At 38.9% G+C, this 25558-nt stretch overlaps 1 protein-coding gene across 4 annotated transcripts in view; it reads right to left on the bottom strand.

Moving 5' to 3' along the window:
* The window catches only part of OPCML (opioid binding protein/cell adhesion molecule like), a 581265-nt gene that overhangs the window by 192020 nt on the left and 363687 nt on the right, over window positions 1-25558 (bottom strand). For all 4 annotated transcript variants that reach the window (XM_077756524.1, XM_077756523.1, XM_077756521.1 and 1 more), the window contains exon 3: window positions 6711-6836. In XM_077756524.1, coding sequence (XP_077612650.1) covers window positions 6711-6836 — 126 coding nt within the window. The remainder of the gene's footprint in view (window positions 1-6710; window positions 6837-25558) is intronic.

The following is a 25558-nucleotide window of genomic DNA, read 5'->3' as shown; positions in this document are numbered from 1 at the left end:
AAGGCAATTTCCTTTAAGACATTCTTCTCAGGAATGGCTAGCATAAAAAATAAGGGCGGTAGTAGTAACAGTCTTGGACCAATACATTTTATGACCTCAACAGCTAGCAAAGTGAATACAAGATAGAAAAAGCTGCCCAATGAAGTCAGAAGCATGGAAAATATTTTGTGAGTTGTTCTCTTGGCTTACATGCAATTCACTCATCTAGGAATCTCATATATTTAAAACATAAACCAAACATGATTTTGCCAGAATAGCTGTGTTCAGTGCCATTTATCACATTCATGAAAGCTCATGCCCTTTCCTCCGAGGAGGTTCTGTCCCACCACTACCTTTTTTTTTTTTTTAATATTTTTATTTATTTCTAGAACAGAGAGAGAGAGACAGCGCGAGTAGGGGAGGGTCAGAGAGAGAGGGAGACACAGACTCTGAAATTGGCTCCAGGCTCTGAGCTGGCAGTCAGCACAGAGCCCGACGCGGGGCTCGAACCCACGAACCCCGAGATCATGACCTAAGCAAAAGTCGGACGCTTAACCGACTAAGCCACCCAGGCGCCCCAGCACCACTACCTTTTTATTCAGGACTAATCAACTTGGTTATACAGATTCTTGCCCGTGACAAGTTAGAAGTAAATAATCAGAAGAAGTATGACTGTTAAAAGACAAGTATGCTGACTTGAGGAAGAATTGACAACTAATAGTCAGTTGGAGAGATGGAAGGAAAGATACGGGAAATATAAAAACAGACACAAGAATTTAAACAATATTTTCAGGCCATATTCCTGGTTATTATCCCAGTCGCCAAATGCTAAGATACAAACAATTGATATGTGTGATGTTGGTGTTATATTATAAAGATGAGACCAGAAAGCATTCACTATACTCAAGGAAACAGAGGAGAACATAATACATTTTTAAAATGTTTCCATTAAAAATGACTCAAGTCAATGATAAAGGAGTCAGCTTCGGTTACCTGGAAAATTCACTTCTGTGAAATAACTCATGCACTTGCTCCCTGAGGTATTACTGTATATGAGTAGATTGTAGGAGTAACTCACTCACAGGTGAATAGCTGTCATCTTAAAATCTCCATGGAGAGGCAACAGAAAAGAAGACTTTATTATTTTCCCAGAACATCTGGCTTTTCCAAATATGTCATTGGAAATGGGGCCAGGTGTGTAACACATTCTAGTGGATTCTGAAGGCATTGTAAGAGAGAAGGGCAACTCTCCTTAGAACACAATAGCCTGTACTGTCTCCTCTGCCACACCCATCTTTGCAATTTTGGATTAAGACACTAAGAAACTTTGGATTCACATGATTCATGGTTTTATATTCATGAACCTTCCCATGAATGCTGGTCTAGTGCCCCCTCTCCTGTTCTTCAGGAGAAGAAAAGAACACCATCCTTGGAATCCACCTGTTTTGCAATGTATTCCAAACACAGTGGCCACTTTCCAGTCCACTTTGCATGCCTGTTTTGGGACCTGCCCACTCTTTTGGGGTGGAAAATTCTTTGAGGCAGCAGCCTGTGATTCCATCATTATTTTAATTCTTCAGCTGGAGGTCACCTAATACAGATTTTTATGTGCATGAAGGCTGTTAAACAAGCACTATATTCTCTAGCAAAGACACATAAATAAATGTTTTTTTAAAGACCCATTATCTGCTCCTGAAGATAAATTAAATATACCTTTTTATATCTGAAGATAAAGAATAAATGCATGGTCAAATGCTTAGCGGTTTGCATGTCAATTGCAAAACCTCTGAATGTATGTTTGCACAGCACTTTCCTTTGAGATGTTTACAATGCTTAATAATCATAATCCTGTAAAAAATCTCCAGTTTTCCTTGGAGGTGAGGCAGAGGTCCTCTAGGAAAACCTAGTTTCTGGGAATGCTGGCACATCTGCCAACATTGCAAAGGAAGCTGGAAGTCCAGAGGTCTCCAGTGGGGTAGCCACGTCTGGAGAACACAGATGCTGGGAGACTTTTGATCCATATCTGAGATCTTGGTGAGTTTTTTAAAAAAATTTCAGCCTACTTTCATAGGAAGGACTGGTTTTATGGTTGGTTTCTTTATTTTTAAGTGAAAATAAGCCTACACACAGTGACTTCAAAGGGGTTCTCAGGAAGGTGGCAATGATGGGAATATTTACACCATGGAAATGAGCAAATGCAACCATGGCACCCCTCCCTTCCCTACCTCAGCCCTAATTGGTGTTAAACATTTGCCAGTGTACCAAGACCTAAAACCTTTCCATTTCATTTTTTTTTTAAACTTTTTAAACTTTTTAAAAATGTTTATTTATTTTGAGAGGCGGGGCGGGGGGGGAGAGAGAGAACATGAGATGGGGAAGGGCAGAGAGAGAGACACACAGACTCTGAAGTAGGCCCCAGGCTTCAAGCTCTCAGCATAAAGCCTGACATGGGTCTTGAACCCAGGAATCACGATATCATGTCCTGAGCCTAAGTCAGACCCTTAACCAACTGAGCCACCCAGGTGCCCCTAAAGCCTTTCCACTTTCAATTACATGTCATTTCAGGTGTAGATCATACTTGTGTATTTTTAGCTTTTTTTTGTCTTTCTTTTCATTACATCAGTTTATTTTTTTGTATTTCAGAGATTCCATATAGCTTCTGATTCATGCAAGCTTACCATTATTATTCTCTTGTGTGATAATGGATTTGTTGGATCATTAGCCTTTACCTCTTTCCTATAAGTTGTAGGGTTTGGTGCCATGTGTTAGGTCTGTCTTTTAAAATTCTTAATCTTTAATAGTCTGCTCATTAACTCTTCTATTTCTGGGGTGTCTGGGTGGCTCAGTTGGTTAGGTGTTCAACTTTAGTTCAGGTCATGATCTTCCAGTCCACAAGTTCAGGCCCTGCATTTGGGCTCTGTGCTGGCAGTTCAGAGCCTACAGCCTGCTTTGGAGTCTGTGTCTTCCCCTCTCTTTGCCCCTCCCCATCTCACACTCTGTCTTTTTCTCTCTCTCAAAAAAATAAATAATAAAAACATTAAAAATTTTTTAAATAAAATAATACTCTATTTCTAAATAAAAGTTTGTTTGTTCATATCTGTTATATAGATCCCCAAATTTAACCAACAGATTTTCAAATATTGTATCAGCATTTTGGGAACAGGGCTGTCCAGTTAGCTAAACTCTCCACTGTAATCCTATGGGAATTTCAAAGAAAATGTCATTGCAACTTTTATTTCCTATTCTTGCATGCTGAATTAACCAGCACATTGTTCTAAAAAATGCTATTTGACATTCAAGTTTTATTGGCTGCTCTTCTAGACCTTTAAAACAACTTCCCAGAGCCTTCTCAACTCCAAGTGAGAGGAGGAATAGCATTCTAAAAGTAAATATTGGTAGTCACTCTGCAGATGCACATTTTAATCTTGCAAATCCTCCAGGTGCCAAAGTTTTTACAAATTTGGGGAACAATGCTTTGAGTTTAAGTGTTTAAATGTCATTGAGAAAGGGGAAAAAAGAGACAACAGGGGACTAAAGACAGCAAAGTGAAGGCCAAAGCCATGAAAACAGGAAAGGCAACTAAAAGTAGATCATAGCCTGGGAGATTTGAAGAGAGATCATTTAAATGTAGCATTTCCTGAGCTTTTTTTTGAGGCTGACTTTTAACTACTACATTGTATAAAAGATTGCGAATATGGATGAATCTCCTTTATTTTAAGAGGAAAACCCAAGTTGAAATGCCTTTCAAAAGATTTCTAGGCTCAGAAAACTATGTATTTAGGATCAAATAAATGCATTTTGGGATGTCAAGCATTTACAAAAACATCTGAATTTACCAAATACATAAAAATTGGTCTGATGTTTAGATACAGTTTTATATGTAATATAAATCCAAAATTGTTCCTCAGTCCAAGCAATATTCCCGTGAGGCTTGTGTCTTTGGCAACATAAGCTATTGCTCCGTTTATGTTAAAGGTGGGCTTTGCGATGTCTCTTATCTCTTATGTATATTGTAATATTCTTGTTTATGTTACTTCACCATATAGACATTTTAGGTTTTGATATCTGAGGTCTGTATACAAAGAATGTTTGCAGATTTATTCACTATCTTTCCCTATCACAAGGCAAGGGCTGACAAATGTATCTCAGTTTACATGGAGGAAATGGGATTGAACACTTAAATGATGTTCCTAGTAACAAAAAAATTCAGTCTTTCAGGTAGGAAGTATTGCTTCCATAAATGATGTTGCAAATTAGGGGCAAATTTTCAGATCATCATTTCCCATATTTCTATATGTATATTTAAAATTTTTCAAGTAGATTCCAATTTATATACCATAAAATGTTCCTCTTTTTAGTGTACACTTTGATGTTTTGCTTTATGTAGTAGTAACATAACCAGCATCCCACCCCATTAAAGATATAAAACATTTCTGTCACCTGAAAAAATTCCCTTGGGCCCCTTTGTAGTCACATCTCCCCAGATCCCTACTCTAGGTAACCACTGACTTGACTGCAGTCACTACAATTTAGTATTGCCTGTTTTAGAGTTTTCTATAAATGAAATCATTCACTATGTATTTTTGTGTCTTGCTTCTTTTGCTCAGCCTGTTTTTGAGAATCATCCATTTTGTTACATGTAGCAATGATGTGTTCCTTTTACTTGCTGAGAGTAAAAATTTCTCTTTCAAATATACCCCAATCTGTCTATTGAATCATTGAGGATTTAGGATTGTATAGGGTTCATTTATATTATAAAAGAAGATTCTATGAACCTTTATGTACAATACATATTTATAGACACACATTTTAATTTACCTTTCATGAATACCTCAAAGCAGAAATGCTGGGTTGTATGCTAAGTATATTTTTAACTTCGTAACAAAGTGCCAAACTCTCTTCCATAGTGCTTATATAATTTTACTCTTCTGGAGTTTATGTGTAAGAGTTTCAGTTGCTCTACATCCTCAACAACATTTGATATTATCACTTTTTTTTTTTAAGTTTTGGCACTCTAGTCTAATGGCATCTCATTATGATTAGATTTTCATTTCTATAGTAAATATATTGAGCATATTTTCATGTGCTTATTTTTATTCATATATCTTCTTTGGTGAATTGTCTGTTCATTTTTTTTTTTTGTTCATTTCAAGATGGGTTGTTAGTATTATGTTGTAAGAATTCTCCATAGAGCTCAGATAAAGCAGAAAACATATAGTCCAGACAAAGTACACGAATTATTTGCCAGATATTTGTATGGCAAATGTTTTCTCCCAGTCTATGACTTGTCCTTTCATTTACACTTAATAGTGGTTTTAATTTTGATGAAGCCATTAAAAGTTGAATTGTATTGCCCTTCAATAAGATACCCTGAAATCCTCACCTCAACACCTCAGAATGTGATTTGGAAATAGGATCTTTACAAAGTTAATCAAGATCAGATAAAGTCATTAATATGGGCTCTAATATGATAGGTTTGTTGTCCTTATAAAAAGAGAAAATTTGACACAAAGAGAGGCACCCAGGGAGAAGGCCATGTGACCATGAAGGCAAGGATCAGGGTGATGCATCTACAAGCCAAGAAACACTAAAGTCTGACAGCCAACCACCAGAAGCTAGGGGACAGGCATCGGGCATGTTCTCCCTTACAGCCCTCAAAAGGAACCAAGCCTCTCTACCCTTGATCATGGACATATAGCCTCCAGAACAACAAGAAGATACATTTCTGTTGTTTAAGCCATACCATTTGTAGTGCTTTGTTACAACAGCTGTGAGAAAATAATGAATGCCAAGCCAAATTTATTCATGTTTTCTTCTTTTACGATTAGAGCCTTTGATGTCCTAGAAAATCTTTCTCTATCTCAAGGTTACTAAGATGCGTTCCTGTTTTCCTCTAGATCTAGGTTATTCTTTCATCACACACAGGCATACCCCACACATTTTCCTATTCACTGAAGTTCCTGTTTGGACTTTCCAATGCCTGAGGGAGCATTTGTTTCTTGTATAATTTCTAGAATTAATCATAGTTTCTACTAATGTGTAAATACACCAAGTGACTCTGTGTTCATCTCTTCAAGTTCAAGTTGGAGTTAGTTTTAGTTCCAAAGGGATAAGGCCCACTGTTCTTTTGGTTCCCTTCCTATGAAGGCAGAAATGATCATAACTGATGTTTAATACCAATCATCGCATCCCCAGGACATGCATGCCTAGGTGGACCTCACTCTTTCTAGCTTTCTTCTTCCACTCACGGTAACTATTATGTATAGGTCAAACAGGTACGGCTCTGAGGAAATGTCCTAAAAGTAATGAGTGAGGATATCCTTTTTCTCCTGGATGCACAGTGACACCAACATTTACAATGGATATTCTCCCTTCCAGCACTCTCTTTAGAGAAAGGACAATTGACCAATTGACCCATGTGTCTCCACCATGAGAAATTCGTATCTTTGTTGGAAGTTATTCTTATGGCACCTCTGTTCCTCCTGGTTGGGAAAACAAAAGTCTTCTATGATTATAAAAAGGACTGAGAAAATAATTCAGCATTATTTTCTCTCTATAAATCCCTTTTTTGTAATGGAATACTTGGTGACTGATGTATGTGGCCTGTTGCTTTTACATTACTGTTACAAATACATACTTTCTGATTCCCAAAGTTTTGCTGTGCATTAGAACAGATTCTTCAATAGAATAATAGAATAACTCTGAAAAATCTCTACAGGAAAAGGCCTTACCCTTGACTGACAGATGTCTCCATGTCACAGTTGGCTCTGGTCTGCCAATAGCGAGACACAGCAAGGTCACACTGCTTCCCTCATTCACAGTGATGTCTGAGGAGATATTCATGATCTGGGGAGGAACTGTAAAGAAACAAAGGAGAAAAGAAATACATGGGGATTATTCCTTGCACTCAAAAGGAGGTATTGGCTTATAAATATTTGCATAGCATGTTTTTATGGTAAATAGTATTCTCAGTAATAATGTTCAGATTGCTTGATTTGACAAGGATGTGGCCATTTACACCGCACACTGCTAGTGCTCAACTGCTCAACCCAGGCTCTCTCCAGAATGTGGCAAAAGTGCAATTACTTCCATAGCTGTGTTTTCCTCTTCTTTTCTTCATTCCCTACCTGAAAAGATACAACTCTTCATTCAAGGGACCACAAAGATCACGTCCTCTCCGTAGTTTTCCCTAACTTCTCCCCACATCCTAAAAAGACAATCAATCACCTGTCTTCCCCACTGTCTTAGTCTGCATTTCCCATGGGGAGGGGATGGAGCACGTGGTATCACAGCTGGGCTTTTGTTTTTTTCTCTTTAATGCCTGTCTTTTTACATAGAGTTAGTTGCTTGAGGATAAGAATGGAGCCACATACATCTTTATTTCCGCAGTGTCTGGCACAAAGGCTGACAACGGCACCTGCTTAATTCCTCTTTGAAAGAAAGATCCAAAGAACAGATTAAACAAATCCAAAAGCTATGAGATGGGGGTGGGGGTGTGAGGTCAAAGCTTTTCATGGAGAATTTCAGATACCTAAAGCTTTCTTCTCTGTTATATTTCAGATTCTCAAAAGGACGGCAAGAGAGGCTCCAACCCTACGGCTATGCTGATTTATTCAAACTGCCAGTTTAATTATGAATTATTAATTACCAAACAGGTAGAGTGCTAGTAGATTCCAAACCACCCTGAGTCAGTGGCAAAGGAGAATTATGGCTAATGCCTGATGCAGACGACTCTGCAGCCTGGAGTTTTATGCTGCTGAGACCTTAGAGGTAAGTCTTTTCAAGGAGAAGCCATAAGTAACATGTAGAACATTTGACTTCTTAAGGGAATCCACATTAGCAAATAAATAAAAATTGCCTACCCTGTAAATCTGCCATATTTTGGATTATTTCTGCATTAGGATTTGGCCTGGAATTTCTTTGAACATATTTTACCCAAATACACACTGGGAAAAAAACAGTGTGCATTCTAACTACACTGCATTCTCTTGAGAAAACTGTACTGCCTGTTTTTCGGTATTTTCTAGCTTGTTAAAAAATAGTTCTGGGCTTAGAAATGTCAATACTTTTTTCACTTTTATAAAGCAACAACTTCAGTGCACCTTCTTCAATATTCTCAGAATACTGTCTGCTTTAGCTGGATGTGTTAGACCATCTGAAGTTTTCTTTCTCTGGACCCAGGAATCTCCCTGGTGCTGGTCTTAAGGCAGACACAGCTCAGGAGAGGGATTTGTATAGCCGAGTTAGTAGAGGAGAATTTCGTGCATTGCAGCTATGATGCTGAGGGACAGATCTCCCAACATGACCTCCAATTCCAAATCATCAGTTCTGTACATACTGGGTTTCATCTGATAGGTCAAGGAGTCCTGGATTAATAGATATTTGTAAAATTCCATGGATATTTAGCATATATAAATAACCTCCTCATTCTCTAGTTTCTCGGTCAATGTCACCCATTAAGAGGCAGGTTCCTGGAGTGGAATTGCAAAGGTTAATCCAAACATTCCCACAGAGCCCCATGCACTGGCTGCCACCCCAGGCACTTCTGGAGTGGAACTGCCACGATCTCAAAGGAGGAAAGATAACCATAGCTTCACGGGTATGGATACCAGTAAGAAAGGAAGCATAGAAAAGGGATTGGGAGAAACAAAAGTTCATGTTCTCAATTATTATATCCTTATTATTAATATGCAAATGTTATAATATATACTACTACCTAATGCTTATTTTTAAACTGCTTGCACATGTATTATCTCCTGGTTTCCTCACAAATTATGAAAAAAACAAATAAAACAAATATTCTCTGAAAAATGAAGAAACTGAGGCATGGGGAGGGTTAGGTAAACTCCCCAAAATGACATGGTTAGTAAATTGCAGAATTCTTTCCATTAGGATAAGTTGCTTCTCTGTTCAACATCTTATCGATGCCCCAAACACAATATTTATATTTGCAAAGTCTGTTTCTTCTGCTTCAAATGACCTTCCAGTGCAACTTCCCTAATGGCATTTGGGGCACCTGGGTGACTCAGTAGGCTAAGTGTCTGACTTCGGCTCAGGTCATGATCTCACAGTTTGTGGGTTCAAGCCCCACATTGAGCTTTGGGCTGATACCTCAGAGCCTGGAGCCTGTTTAAGATTTAAAGCCCTTCCCCCACTTGCCCCATCGCCACTCGCACTCTCTCTCACCCAAAAATGATTAAACATTAAAAAGGATTCCAAGGCATTTGGGTGTCTCAATTGATTAAGCGTCCTATTTCAGCTCAGATCATGATCTCCTGGTTTGTGGGTTCAAGCTCCACATCAGGCTCTGTGCTCACAGCTCAGAGCCTGGTGGCCTGTTTTGGATTCTGTGTTTTCCTTTCTCTCTCTGCCCCTCCCCTGCTCATGCTCTGCTTCTTTCTCTCTCAAAAATAAATAAACATTTAAAAATATTTTTAAATTCCCTCACAGCACTTACCACAAGGAACAAAATCACCTCACTCTTGCTGCTTTCCCAGCACACTTCTTACCACGGAGGGTAGAAGTTCATCTTAGCCATTTTTGTTCCCCTGGGTGTGCTTTTGACAAGCAGCATCTTTAAGGGAGGTTCTCAATGCTTTTAATTTAATTTTAAATCTGAATTTAATTTGGCAATACTATTATGACCCTCCCCTCATCAGTATGACAATTTTTGAGAAAGGAACACTTGGAAATGAATAAATCCTTCTACATATTTTGACAGGAGATCTTTGTTCCATTTGCAGACACTAATCTGTGGCAAATGAATCTATGTTTCTACGTATCTATGAAATTTATGTGTCAATCTATGTCTATATGTATGTATGTATGTATGTATATATGTATGTATCTATAGCTAGTATTTTTTGGATATATAGGTAAACACAAAAATATACAATAGTCTTTTTAAAAACTTTTTATGTATTTTTGAGAGAGAGAGAAAGAGACAGAGCATGAGTAGGGGAGGGACAGAGAGAGAGGGAGACACAGAATCTGAAGTAGGCTCCAGGCTCTGAGCTGTCAGCATGGAACCCAACGTGGGGCTTGAACTCATGAACTGTGAGATCATGACCTGAGCTGAAGTTGGACATTTAACCGACTGAGCCACCCAGGTGTCCCGAAAATGTACAATAATCTTAACAAAATATGAAAATTACAGAAAATGGCAGGACCCACACAACTCTAATTAAAAGATGACAAATAGTACAGTGCGGTTTAGTCAGATTTGCAGACACTAGGGCCCCACCTCTGCTCATGGTCCATGCATCCAGTTATCTTGTCATTGATGGTGGTGGGTTACATACAACACGCCCTCCATGTGTTAGTGCAGATTGTGCAATGGACAACTACAAGAATTTCAAATTGTAGTTATTTAAAATAAATAGATAAAAATAGTTACATAGTATAGACATACAAATGTATAATTAGACACAAATAAAATATTGTCTGCCACTCTATGTATGTATATATGCATACACATATGCATACACATACTGTATGCAGAGAGTGACAAATAATATTTTATCAGATCACAATCAATTATCTTGAGGAATAAGCAGATTTCCAAAAGTATCTTTGGTCTCTGAGTTACCAGGAGGTATATGCACATTCTATCTTTACCTTCAACATGGCCAGTGGCTCTTAAACATACCAACATGTCCTGAACCTAGCACATCTTCTCGAATCACATGGCCATTGGATTAGTTGAGAAGTTCATTGTGTATGGCTTTGAATATTACAAAAGTCTCTTCATTCCTCAACTTGCCACCTTTTTATATATTCACCATTTTATAATTCAAACCCCATACCATACACCTACCACAATCACCTCTTAAATATCCCTGTTCTGTCTAACAGCTCCAACAATCTGCCCCTTGCTAAGACAGGGAAGTCCAAATTTCTTAGCAGGATTTACAAAACCATTAACAGTCTGTCCATAGCCTAATTACTAGCCTCTTCTCTAATAAGAGTAATAACCACATGCTTCTTTGAGGTTACATCATTCTCTCATCTTTGTGTCTTTACATACCTGTCCCTTCTGCTGAGAAAGCACTTGCCCACTTCTGAGCCATTTGAATTCCTCATCCTTCAACACTCAACTCAAATATGAGCTTCTTTATGATGCCTTCTTGTTTATATCTTGTTTATGTCTTTATCATACAATTTATCTTTGCAACTGAGCTATTCCATGGAAAGGATCTGTTCTATTTATCCTTGTATTTCTATTATATAACACAAAACCTGACCTGTAGTAACATCCGTTCCCCCTCTAAATATAATGTATGAATGAATCAGTTTTTAAATGGGATACTTTATAATCTGTCAAGTGTGTACCATCCTAGAGATCTGACATTTGCCCTTTCCTCTCCCTGAAAAATCCCCCACTTTAATCTTATTTTTTTCTTCCAAGCTCAGTTTTGACATTAGCTCCTCAGAGTAGTTTTGTTGGTGACCTCAGTCCTATCCCCAACTCATCTAATTCAGGTCCTTTTGTTACAATATCTCTTCAACTTTAAATTTTCCTTAATGATTTCTATATAGTTTTATGCTTTTATATTCATTTGTATACTTATTTGTTTGAAGTCTCTTTGGTCCAAAACTATAGGCTGTAAAAACCGTTATACCACTAGCACTTAGAACTATGCTTAGCACTTAACAGGTGTTTAATAAAATTTTGCTGAATAAATAAATGCTTACTATATATACAGTTGAACCCTGAACAACACAGATTTGAGTATACATTTATGAATTTTTGTGCATTACACACACTACTATACATGTATTTTCTCTCTCTTTTGATTCTCTTAGTAACATTTTTTCTCTAGCTAACTTTATTACCAAAAATATAGTAAAAAATTCATATAACATATAAAATATTTGCTACCAATAGTTTATGCTATTAGGCTCTTAATAGTTAAGTTTTTGGAGAGTTGAAAGTTTTCATGTGGATCTTTGACCTTATTTGGGGGGTCGGCACCCCTATCCCCCACGTTCAAAGGTCAGTTGTAGCTTGCTATGTGTATTAGTGTACATTTGTGAGAGAGCAAACCTGAATTAATTAGGGGTTAAAATGTGTGATTCTGGACACATTTTATGTGTCACCACTTTACATAAAGTTGATTATGATAAATTTGAAATAGCTTATGACAAGGCCATGTACCATATATAGCTTAGGTTCCGGGACCCAAAAGGCCTGTGCAACCTTGGACGTTTTTGGCTTAACCCCTCTGCACCCTCAGTTCTTAATACTTCTTAATGAAGACAGTATTTCTGTCTGTATCTATCTATAATTAATTCTAGCTGTTACAATTAAGTGCAAATGTATATAGCACACTAGCATAGTGCCTGGAAATTAGTACTTAATAAATGTTAGTTGCTATTATTAATTTTTATATATTCATTTCTGATATTATTCATGCTATTTAGAATCAGATAATCTAGTCTGTGCATAATTGCTCATTTTCTAAATCTCAGTTCCTTCAACATTAAATCAGGGCTTATATATAGTTGACATTCATCTTGGATAACTGAGTGGGAAGACCTCATTATATATACTTCCAGGGTAAAAAGTATATATTTAATAAATATCAATTTCTTCCTCTTTAGCTGAATTGAGCCTCAGCAAATGAGTGCGGCAAATCACACAGATTTGTATAAAGAAATTGCCTGACTTTTCCTGATCTCTTTTCTCCTTGGAGAATTTGGAGTCATAGAGGCTGAAGTTTGAATACTTTTTTCCCCCCAACTATTTTCTCTGTGATTTGAAAGAAAAAATTAACGTCATTAAACTTAGCTTCCTCTACCATAATATTGGCATAAAAATATGTCACACATCATATGAAGATTAGGTTTGAGAGAATGTTTTAAGGAGACTTAAATAGCTACTATTGTTTTCTGCTTCTCCTTCTTCTCCTTCTTGTTATCCTCAGAGAACAACAAAATATTAAATGGCCATGTGAAACCAAAGATAAATATGAAATATTCTCCATTATTCTCAAAGCTGATTTATAAAAACAATACAGTAAAGACTTTTAAAGAAATGGTCTTTTATTCTTGTAGGGTTAACTTCTTTTTTCTCTGTATTTTAACAAGTGAGTTTATTACATAAACTAGAGGTAAGAGTAATTTGGGAATTATAGCATGCATGCTAGGCTAGGTCATGCCATATTTTGTATACAGAAATAGTATGCTTTGGTGCCAAAGGCAAGACATGAAGTGTGGGATAAATGGATTCTGATCTTGGTTCCTCTATAGGTGTATGATCTTTTGTAAATCACTTAACCCTTCTGCCTTACATGTGCATACGCGTGTGTGTGTGTGTGTGTGTGTGTGTGTGTGTGGTGGTGGTGGTGGTGGTGTTCATGTGTTTGTTTTAGTTCATTCAAAATGAAGAAAATAGATTGTTAATTCTCAGGTCTTTTCTGGCTTAAAATTCTGTGAGTTAGTGATTTTCTAGAGACATTACCAGTCCAGGGGGTACACAAAGTGGTAACAGCACCAGTAGCAGTCACAAAATAGCTAGTGTTTAGTTCTTTGAGCCTCGTATTAATTGCTCTGTATATATTATTTCCTTTAATCCTGAATATATTCCTAGGAAGCACGCCCTTTTAAAAATCAGCATAAGTGTAGGTGTATACATCAATGGAATAGAATTCAGAGTGCAGAAATGTATCCATACTTTAATTGTCAATTGATTTTCAACAAGGTGCCAAGACAATTCAATGAGGAAAGAATAGTCTTTTCAACAAATGGTGCTGGGACAACTAGATATCCACAGGCAAAAAATGAAGTTGGGCTCTTACTTCACATTATACACAAAAATTAACTCAAAATGGATCAAATACCTCAAAGTCAGAGCTAAAAGAAGAAAACACAGGTGTGAATCTTTTTTACCTTGGATCAGACAATGGTTTCTTAGATATGACAGCAAAAGCGCACGCAACAAAAGAAAAAAATAGATAAATTGGATATCATCAAAATAGAAAAAAAAGCTTTTAATTTTGTGCTTCAAAGAGCGTTATAGAAAAAGTGATAAAGAGAAGTCACAGAATGAGATAAAATTTTTGCAAATAATATAGCTTACAAAGGACTAGTATCCAAACTATATAAAAATTTTTACAATTCAACGATAAAAAGGCAAATAACCTCATTTAAAAATAGACAAAAGATTTGAATAAAATTTCTCCCAAGAAGATATACAAATGGCCACTATGCACATGAAAAGGTGTTTAGTGTCATAATTCATTATGAAAATGCAAATCAAAACCCCAGTGAGATCCTACATCACATCCACTAAGGTAGTTGTAAGTAACAACAGGACAGAGAACAGTGGAAGTTGGTGAGGACATGGAGAAACTGGAACCCTTATGCACTGTTGGTAGAATTGCACAGTGTTGCAGCTGCCTTCAGAAGAGTCTGGCAGGTCCTCAATGGGCTCAGGATAGTGTTAACATAACCTCCACTCCTAGGTATACACTCGAGAGGAATGAAAACACAAACCCACATAACTTGTACACAAATGTACATAACAGCATTATGACGTAATAGACACAAAATGGAAAAAATGCAAATGTTCATCAATGACTGAAAGGATAAACAAAATGTAGGATATCCATACCATGGAATATTATTCATCTATTAAAAGGAATGAAGTACTACAGCATGTATAGGCTACAACATAGTGAACTTTGAAAACATTATGTTAAATGGAAGAAGTCAGACATAAAAGGGCACATATCCATTTACATGAAATGACAGAATGGGTAAATCTAGAGAGACAGAGAAAATACATTAGTACATTACCAGGGGCTGGGGAGAGGGAGCAAATAGGGAGTGACTCCTCATGGGCACAGGGTTTCTTTTTGGAATGATGCAGATGTTCTAGAATTGAAGAGTGATGATTATTGCTCAACCTTGAGAATTTATGGAAGATCATTCTGGTAAATAAATTATAGCCCTGATAAAAAATGTTATTAAAAAAAGAAACATGGCTTATCAGCTGTGGGGAAGTAAAATCAAAAGTTTCTGTGCTATATGAGGAGAGAAGTGCTCTCAGAAAATGCCTTTTTCATGCATTGCTGGTTCATCACATGATGCTCCACCTGCAGCTGCTAATCTCTTTGTCTCTCAGTAATGACCACTGTTTCCCCTTTCCTTTATTTTCATCAAGACAGCTAATACTACCCTCCCCACATTAGCCTGTTTCGCAACTCTTGAAACATCCCTGCTGTCGTATAATTCCACATTTGTGAATATACTATACCCTCTGCACCTGCGTCTCTTCCCAACACATCCACCTGCACAAGCCCTATTCATACTTGAAAACTAATATTGAGATATAATCTTCTCTCTGTCAGTTCTCCCCATTCCAGAGACAAATTGTAAGTCTGTGCCCCAGGACTGCCTACACATAATGGTGTAATACATTCATTATAAAACATTTATTTAGTGTCTACTATATCCTGGGCATTATAGTCAGGTAGAAGAGAAGACAGAAATGTCCTTTTCTTGTGTGAATTATGGAGCTTAGTGTCACAGGAATCAATCTGTGAATGTGTTATGATGTGGTAGTGCAATTTGTGACATCCCCTAATAAGAAGTCTGTCCTCGTCAATGAGTTTGTGGAAGGGTTTGTTCTGGGCAGAGCTGGACAAAGGGACCAACATATGTACAGACTCTGCAAAGACAGAATATGGTTCACCTGGGTGCCTGTGGCTGATTCCATTTGATTCATTTCAAAAGAATGAAATCACACAAATGGAGAGCGGATGGGCAGTGCCAGACCTTAAAGCCTATTGGAGGAAATGCTAAGGTTTGGGTCCTTTTTTATAAGAGAAATGGCAGAAGGCATTAGAATGTCTAAAGATGATGATGATGACGACCGACAACAACGACTACAACAATGTGCCAGAGCCTGGACAGGTTTGCATTGCAAATAGGTTGCTGCTGGCTGCAGTTAGAGAGCAGAAGGAGCTAGAACAAAGTAGGAACAGGAGAACTAGCTAGGATGTTGTCCAGCAGTGAGGTGGTAGCAGTTTGGGCAAGTGCACAAGCAGGAGAGTTGGGCAGACATGGCATCTTACCTCTTACTTAATAGGTAAGATGAACAAATCTTGGGGATTGACATCATTATGTGTTCAGTTCAAAGCATTTCTCAGAGTGTTCTGTTGTTTGCTACATCTCTCTTGCCCACTGGGCTGGGGATCTTTGTGATTCAGGATTACATTTTGTGTTGGGAGCCATTTCTGAGCTCATAGGTTGAGAAAGAACTCCCTATGGGGTTAAGGTGAGTTGCCCGGACTCTTACCGGTCCGATGGCGGTGGATATCCACCCCCACCCAATTGTTTCTGCTTGGAGCACCAACCCCCAAGGTATCTTGTGATTGGTATTCGGAGTGACTTATTCTGGCCTTGAATATTCTGATTGCACCCTGTGAAGGAACCTATTGAGGAACTTCTTCTTCTGTGATTATGGGAGCAAACACTGTGTTTCCTGAAAGACCTGTTTTTCTTAATACTTCCCCTTAAGCAAACAAGCTATTGACCCCTGCTCTCAAAGAACTAACTTCACTCTTTTTATGCTAAAAACATTGTCTTATGTGCTAAAGATACCTTCCTTCCCCATAGGATAAGCATCTATATCACCTACCTCAATCACTATTGATAAAGGTTATGCATGAGCCTTCTACAAATCTATGTTCTGGGAAATTTTTACGTATCAAAAAAGTTTGTCATCAGAAATCATGGTCTAAGGCAAATACCACTTCTGTGCCATCCCCCAAACACTTAATGATAAAATAAACTTGCGCCCCAGTCAGAGCAGAGATGCCTGCCTGGTGACCAGAAAGATTCTCAGGGCTCTCTCATCCCTCCCTCGCCAACACCATCCATCCTTCAGGGACCCCTGGGCCTGCTGGAGCCGGTCTCTGGCAATTTTGTTCATCTCAGTATCCCCAGGGTTGCTTAATGCCTGGTATCTAGTATGTGCCCAATGTGTGCTGAATTTAACTGACATAGTGCAAGAGATTTTCTAGATAATGCAACCTCTCAGGATCCAGTGGGAGCAGCTAGAGAGTAGGAACTAGTCCTATTGGCATGAGGTCATATCCCATTGCTTGGGAGGCAGGTCAGGTCCATGTTGTTTGGTTTTATAGTCTGTGAGTGTGAACATAGCCTCCCCACATATCCTGGTGTGATAGAGTTTTATATTATGCTGGATAAGATTAGAACTGCTGTATTCGGATTGCTTTCCTCTTCTTGGTTCTATTGTGATGAGAGGAATGGTGGGGAATGAGAAGAAATGATTATGAATTACAGAAACATAAACACACACCAGGGACCAGGCAGCATCACAAACCAGGCAAGCGTTGCTGAGCTCGTTTGTAAGGGTTGTCTCCACAGCGTTGCTTACGGAAATTATTTATAGACTCAGGCACACATCTCCTATTTTTAATTTGCACAATTCAAGCAACTGACCATTATCAGAGAAATTACATGCAGTCAGAGTCTTTCACATGTGGTCCTGCTCTTTCTGGGGCAAAGAGACGTCCTCCCTCTGGGAGGTTTCTCCTATTCTTTGCTCTCCTGACACGCTGAGATTCCTTGCCAACACACACACACACACACACACACACACACACACACACAATCACAGGGTTTAATTTACATTGTAGAATTTTCAAGTCAAAAAGAGACCTTAGGAATTATCTAGCACAACCTCCTCATGTTGCAGCTCACTTAGGTTCTAGCCCCAATTCTGTCAAGTATTTGCCATGAGGTGGAGAGAAGTCCCATAACCTCTCTTAACCCACACCAGGACACTTTGGAATTTCGGGCCTTGGGCTCTGGTTTCAGACCTCTCCCCTTCTCTACTTTCCCTCTTTAACTTTGTCATAACTTATTTTGTTACTATAATATGGGCTCCCCAACTTGTTCACTAATAGCATGACCTTGAACAAGTGTCTAAATGTTTCTAACCTCCAATTTCCAAACTGCAAAGCAGGGTAGTGATCATAGGTAACTCACAGGGCCCTGTGAGAGATAAAGAGCAAATGAATACAAAAGGGAGAAAGTGTTTTATCATGGTCCCTGGCACATGGGAAATGTCAATATGATGGGCTTTTATCTCCACTTCTAGAATCAATCTTCCTTCCTTCCTTCCTTCCTTCCTTCCTCCCTCCCTCCCTTCCTTCTTTCCTTCCTTCTCTTCTCTTCTCTTCTCTTCTCTTCTCTTCTCTTCTCTTCTCTTCTCTTCTCTTCTCTTCTCTTCTCTTCTCTTCTCTTCTCTCTCTCTCTCTCTCTCACCAGCAACTCTCATTTTCTTTTTTTTTTTGAGAACTTCATGTCAGGAGGCACCATACAAAGAATTTGGCACATACCATTTATTTTATCCTTGTGAAAACCCTGAGGCCAGATTACTATTTCACATTTTAAGGATGAGGAAATAGAGGCAGAGGAAGGGTAAATAAATTGTCAAATGTCACACAGCCAGAAAAAGGAAAAGCTAGATTTGTGTACCTGGTTCTGACTGACTTCAAAACACAAGGTCTCAGCCCATGTACAAAGGCACACACAATAAAATCCAAGTCTGCTTGACTCCAAAACCCATGATCTCTGCTCCCTAATGACTGGTTTTTTGTTTTTCTTTCTCGGTTTTCTTTTTTTTTTTTTTTTGCCCCCAGTTGAACACGGTATGGTAGGTAATGGAAAATTCTTGTAGCATTTGGAGAAGTGGTCCTGACTCTGATTATCTGAAAGGGCAGATAATATCAACAACTCCTGCCTCACTGAGTAGGTGGTAAAATCAAATGAGGTAACGCAGGCGATGTTCAAGCATCTTGACCATGATTTCTTCTCATTTCCTTCCTCAAGTTCCTGGACTCTTTATTTATTTCTACTGTGTTACATACTGGTGCCACATAAAGAAGTTTGAAAAAGGACAGTACCACCTGGTGTTTACCCCCAGCATTTCATCACAGAGTCTGTGATGCCCCAGCTTCAGTCCTGCCGTATTTAAGCCCTTCCTGGCTGAGTCAGCTGGGGCTAGAGGGATGGCGGGGCTGGGATCAGGCTGATCTTGTCCACTCTTAGGATTTAATGACCCTAGCCCCAACCCTACAATCACCTCCTGTCTTTTGTGAGTTCTTTTCTTCCCAACAGACTGTCACCAGGTAGTCTCTGTTATTACCTTTGTGTGTCCAATTTGCCTTCCTGTCCTAAATCTTACATGTCTAATTTTGAACAGGGAGGGGTGAGGGGAAATGAGTTGGCTCCATGCCCTCTTTCAACGTGTGTCCCATAAATGTACCCAGGCTCCACATTGTTCTGGAACACTTCTATGGATGGCCGTATCTGCCTAGGGGCACATTTACCCAACCTCTCCAAGATTTCCTGACTTGCTCTATATTAAAGACTGGTACCTGGTGGCTCCCACCCTGCTCTGCACAATCCCTCTGAGCCCCCAGAGCTGAGCTGCAAGTTTCTGCTGTGCTTTGTTCAACTGAAAGCAACCTCAGAGCATGGTTGGTTTCTCAACTGAGCTGGCCACCCCTTTGGACACAGCATAGCCCTGGGGCAGTCCATCAGGAATCAGTCTCACATTCTCCCCAGTAATTACCCCACCTGCCAGCTTGATGTTCCCTCTTCTCTATTCTCCTCCACCTGCTCTGCGTCACAATGACAGGTCATTGTGCCTCACTCCTGCACTCATTAGGCAACCCGGAGGTCTAAGACAGAGGCGAAGACAGGAGTTCCCTGGAATTCGATGCAGAAACTCTTCATCATGGAAGAAAGGTGGCACTTGGGAAATCAGGAAGAAATGGGCACTTGCCCATAATCTCATCCCTAGCTTGATGCTTCTGTGGAAGGAAGAGGGTAGAGAACACTCAGGCTGCTTTCTTCCATGCATTAATTTTATGAAAATGGCAATTATCTTATTCTCCATGACCCACCATTTCAGTCTTTTGTGACATAAGGATGATATAAGGTCCCTAAAAAGATTCCAGCTATAAATAAATGAGATCATAAAAATAACTACACTTGAAGACAAACATTCATATCATTTCACTCATATGTGGAATTTAAGAAACAAAACAAATGAGCAGAGGGAATGAGAGAGAGAGAGAGAAGCAGACTCTTAACTATAGAGAACAAACTGATGTTGACCAGAGGGGAATGGGAGGAGATGGGTGAAATAGATGATGAGGATTAAGGAGGGGATGTGTCATGATGAGCACTAGATATTGTATGGAATTGTTGAAACACTACACTATATTGTACAGTAATGTAACACTGTATGTTAGCTAACTGGAATTAAAATTAAAACTTAAAAAGAGAAGAATATGAAAAAAACCCCATAGAATGCTATATACCTATGATTCATTATTCCCACTAAAGAAAATAAAAGCTATGGCCTTGGTTTTCCAGGATTCCACTGATTCTAAACTTGATTAGTGTTGACTCTGTCCTTTTGCGAAACAGGGATTGGCTACAGCTTTCAAAATAATGTGATCTGTATCACAGAGAAGATACACCGTGTAAGGTTTCTACAGGCCAGGTGAATCTCATATACCCCTTTTGCTTATCTCTCAACATGCTAGATCCACAAAAGACAAGATTTCTAATATGAAAGAACATGTTAGATTTCTTAGTATGAGGAAGTCAGCCATTAGGCCCTCAATATAATTCTCATCCGAATCTTTCCTCAAATTTGTAAAGCCTTTCTCAATTCCAACAAATGCAGAGAGTCTGGAAATAATGGTTGCATCCTCATTTTCTTACACTAGGAAAAGGGGGAGGGGCCCATGACTGAATATCGCTGATAAAAACATGATAACTGAGTCTCATTACAGCCAAAGACAAGTCTCATATTTTAGCATTTTTATTAAAGCTTTTTAAATTACTGACTGTCTGGTATATTCAATACCAGCCTAAGTGATTTATATTAGTCTATCCCTAGATACTCCATCTAATAAATAACTTGGCAATCTCCTAACCCATAAATATCCCTAGCCCCAGCAAAAAGCAATTAAAGCACGTTAGGGGGGAAAAAACGTGACTTTCCAGTACTCCAGCATGCAGTGTCATTGGATGCTTCCAATGGAGTAATTCACTCCATTTGCCGAGGGGTTCAGATCTCCTGTGCTCACCACTCACCCACAAGGAATTTACATTCCTGTTCCCTTCAAAAACAAAACACATTGGAAACTATCTTTAAATGTTTAACATGTCATAATGATGCAGGTATTTTATCATGGAAAATATTATTCCCAACAAGTTTCTGTAATACAGTAGACAGCTTGAGCTGAATGTATTGCGCAAAAACCTTTTCAGAAAGCAGTTGTGCCAAAAATGTTTAAAACACATTAAGTATCAAGGCAGCTGACTAAAAGGTCATTAGAGGCTCCCGTGTCACTAGCCCAGAAAATATTTCAGGTTAATAACGTTCAACCAGAATGCCAGGTAAAAAGGCATTGATATTTACAATAGTGGCTTCAAGTTCAGTACTTTCTGGTGCAAAAGGAGGCCACTTTCCCTGAAAAACCTCTTCTCTGGCTTTCCCTGAACCTCTAGGGCTGTGTGAAGGAGGAAAACCCGGGTCTTACTTTCTACTCATATGAATCAGTATGCTCTACATTGTATCCGACATATCAGCACTCAGGTAGAAGAGAAAAAAGTCACACACCAAGACATTTCTCATTGTACTCAGAGAAGCTTAGAGGAAAAATTGCCTTGAGTAGGAAAGGATGGCTCCAGTCCAGGTTTTATAGGGATTCTCCAAATTACAATCCCAATGAGCCCATGGCATACTCACCATAAATTTCAGACTCTTACAGCCTTTAAATCAGCTTAATTTGATGCACCTTCTAATAATATTTTCAATTCTTTTATTAACATTGTCTATTTTTATGCACTTCACTTCCCAGATAATGGTCACATATGTATTGTCAGAGGAAGGGAGCAATCACCTTCTATAATTTCACAGGAGCCTAATAACACACTATATATACGAGTCTTCTTGCTCCAGGGCACATCAAGTAATGTCGCTACACTTGAACTTGATTGTAGGGCTGTGAAGTGGGGATATTTGGAAATGAAAATACTTCTCCCCCCTCCTACTATTTCATTTATTGTGAAGGAGAACAAGCCGTAAGCTTTACTACACCAAGTTTCACTTCCATAGCCTGGTGTCAGAAGATCTGGGTAACATGATGAGGGGTTTGATGGAGAACATTTATTTTTGCCTAGAATAATATTTATATAATCAGATACTTAGCTTCTCAGGATGGTATGAGCTACATAGCATCCCATTTTCAAAGTGTTTAATTTAATCTTTTGAAATAATTGTACATTTACATGATTCAAACACAATTCTACTTTAAAAAATATACATGGAAAGGTCTGATGCCCCCCTCTACCCTCTATACCCTTTTATCTATAGACTCCCATAACTTACTTGTATTTTATTTATCAGTCCAATGTTTACTTGTGCAAAACAAGCAAATAAGAAAATTACATTATCACTCTTCCTGATTCAAAAAGTAGCAGAGTATATATACTGTTGTCTCCATATTAATAAAAATATACCTAATATATTTGCAGGGTTACACTGTATGCCTTTGTATACATGTATTACAGTTTATCTAACTAGTATCCTATTCACAGATATGAGAGCTAATTTCTATTTCAATCTCTTGCTAGTACAACGACACTCAAGCTACCTTGTATTTGTGTGTGTGTGTGCACACGTGTGTGTGCACACATGTGTGTTTTAGACATGGCAAATGCATATATGGAATAGAGTCTCAGAATAGGTACTGATTTAAAGAGTAGATACATCAGTAGTTTTGGTGATTGTTGATAGGTTTCCTTCCATGAGGATTCTACCATCTTTCCCATCCAGGGACAATCTATGAGACTACCTGTTTCCCAACCATTTTGTCAGCAGCATGTATCAGTAAACTAGACATTATTTCTGTGTGACTTTGATTTCATCATTTCACATGTATAAGATATTATCGGTGAACTCTCTCCTTGGGTCCTTTGCCTAGGCTTGTTAGGTTTGCCAGTGTCCTTTTTAATAAATCACCCTCTCTATATGTCAATTAGAGTTAATTTACTGTGTTAGCTAGAGAGTGGCCTCAAGAGACAGTGGGCCTGGTCTGTTTCTTGGTGCTACCATTTCTTGGCTCTGTGACCTTGGGAATTTTTCAACTTACCTGTGCCTCAATATTTTTAAATCTAAAATAGGCATAGAATTAGTACCCAAACGGCAGGAGTGTTTTGTAAGGATTAAGAGAGTCAGTACATATTAAGTAACAGTGGTGGAGGCCATGTTACAGACACTACTGGTCTCAGATTCTGCTCATTACGAATTTCCTCAGATGTTCAGTCCTGCCTCATAAACTGGGTGCCCTGGTTTATGACAGCACTGGGCAAAGGAATGGCTGGGCAATCCTACTGCCACAGAGGAGGAGAAATAACTGGGGAACAAAGGCACTTCATAAGAGTCAGGATAATAATTAGTCTCTGCAAAAGAACATACAAGCTTCCTATATGCTTGGGCACCGAACATAAAGGCCACTTTAAATATGTGTCACCGTAATAAATATCAGATACTGTGGGACAAAGTAAGATGAAGGGGGTAGAAATCATGTCTGGCAGGTCCTCAAGTGAGGCAGTGGGGGCCCCCGTTTTTGAGCTACAATTGATAAAATTGCTCTCTTTTTGGAAAATACAAGAGAAGAAATACTACAATTTAGGGGAGATGCCATAACTAAGGACAGAAATAGGTGGGATGGTAGTGGCAAAATTGATCTCGACACATAGGCATTTATTGTGTCCCTAACTATTCATCTATCAGACAAAGCAGAGTGAGTGCAGTGAGCCAAACAGTAAGTGGCCCACAGGCATCTTATGCAACAGGAATGGGGCGATCCTACACCTTGGCTGTAGGTATGTTAAGATGGTAGGCAGAGGGAATGACTATGACCAGAGACTCTTAGAAATGGCAGAGGCAGGGAACCTGGCAAAGTGAACAGCTAGCTCCCAATCCAATAAAGAAGACAACAGCCCGCTACTTTGAGAAACTATAAAACTCTCCTCAAGTGAGGGGCATCTGGGCAGCTCAGTTGATTAAGCATCTGACTCTTGATTTCAGCTCAGGTCATCATCTCAAGGTTCCTGAAATCAAGCCAGTCCCTGAGATCGAGACTCAAGTCTGGCACTGCACCAACAGTGGGAAGTTGGGATTCTCTCTCTCCCTTTTTCTCTTCCACTCCTCTGCACAGGATTTGTCTCTCTCAAAATAAATAAATAAACATTAAAAAAAAAATCTCCTTCAAGTGTAATGATGAATCAGATTTATTCCCCTTTACTGGAAGGGATCTACTTTAATCCTTAACTTACGTATCTCCTAACTTTTTTGAAGTGGGGAAGTTAAAGCCCCCATGAAGAAAGTTTTCTGACAGTGCTATCAGTCCTAAAGGTGGCCCCATGTTTAGGCACTGAACATGGAGTACCTTCTTCACTGGAGATGCTATCGAGCAATATGTATTGATGGCAGGAGGAGGAGAGGACCCAAAGTAGCCCTCGAACAATGGATGATTAATTTCCAATGGATTTCATTTCTCCTATGGGTGTAAAAATGAGAGCTTAGACTTAGAACCTGCTGTGGTACTTCTCAAGGTGATAAAAACTCATTACAGTTGGAGACATTTCTACTGAAAGTGCCAGAAGCAGAAACACAGAGCATTTGGGAGATTCAGAACGGAGGGTCAGGCTTAGAAATAGGCCACACGTGTGTGCAGTAGACTCAACACTTATCCTTCATTCTGCCTCTAACTCTGTCCGGGGCCTACGGACCTGCCAAGCTGGCTTGGGCTGGTTACCGGGGCTGGAGGAGGAGAAGGAAGGTGGGCTGGGCCTGGAGAAGGGTCCATGAAATAAGTGAAATAAAAAGATTGTAAGAGGAAGAGGGTAGGTAAAAATAAAAGTGGGTATTTTCAAGAATTGGTCCCAATTTAGAATCAGCTACAGAATTATTGCTCCACTCAACACACACACACACACACACACACACACACACACACACACACACACACTCCTGCCTCAAAAACAAAGATGGGGGGAAATACTGAGACCAGAATGACTCTAGCAGAGCATTATTAAGGCAGGGATTCAGTGGCCCTCTCCCCCAAAGGCATTTACGTTCATCTGCTCATATTACCCCTGAATTAAGCAGCACTTAAAAGCTAGAGAAAGCAACTGAGTCGTATTTACAATAATGTATCAAGTAACAATATTTACACAATGGCAACATAGTGGAGGCTGGTAATGAAGAAACTCTTCTCTATCCAATTCTCTTAAAATATTTTAAAAAATCAGGAGATCTCAAGGTATCTCCTGGTTTAAGAAAAATACCTAACTCCCAAAGAATGAAGTACATCACTTTAAGACTTGGATTGCATTAAATTAAAAGCTGAATTTTTTTGAATCCTTTATGTGTTTTCCAGAAGACATCTCCAGCAGTGTCAATTTTCTCTTTATCTTTCACTTTCTCTCTTTCTTCCCCTGTCTATCATCA

Source organism: Crocuta crocuta, unplaced genomic scaffold (genome assembly GCF_008692635.1).
Source record: "Crocuta crocuta isolate KB4526 unplaced genomic scaffold, BGI_CrCroc_1.0 scaffold172, whole genome shotgun sequence".
In the NCBI taxonomy this organism is placed as follows: domain Eukaryota; kingdom Metazoa; phylum Chordata; class Mammalia; order Carnivora; family Hyaenidae; genus Crocuta; species Crocuta crocuta.
This window is presented reverse-complemented; position numbering and strand designations above follow the sequence as displayed.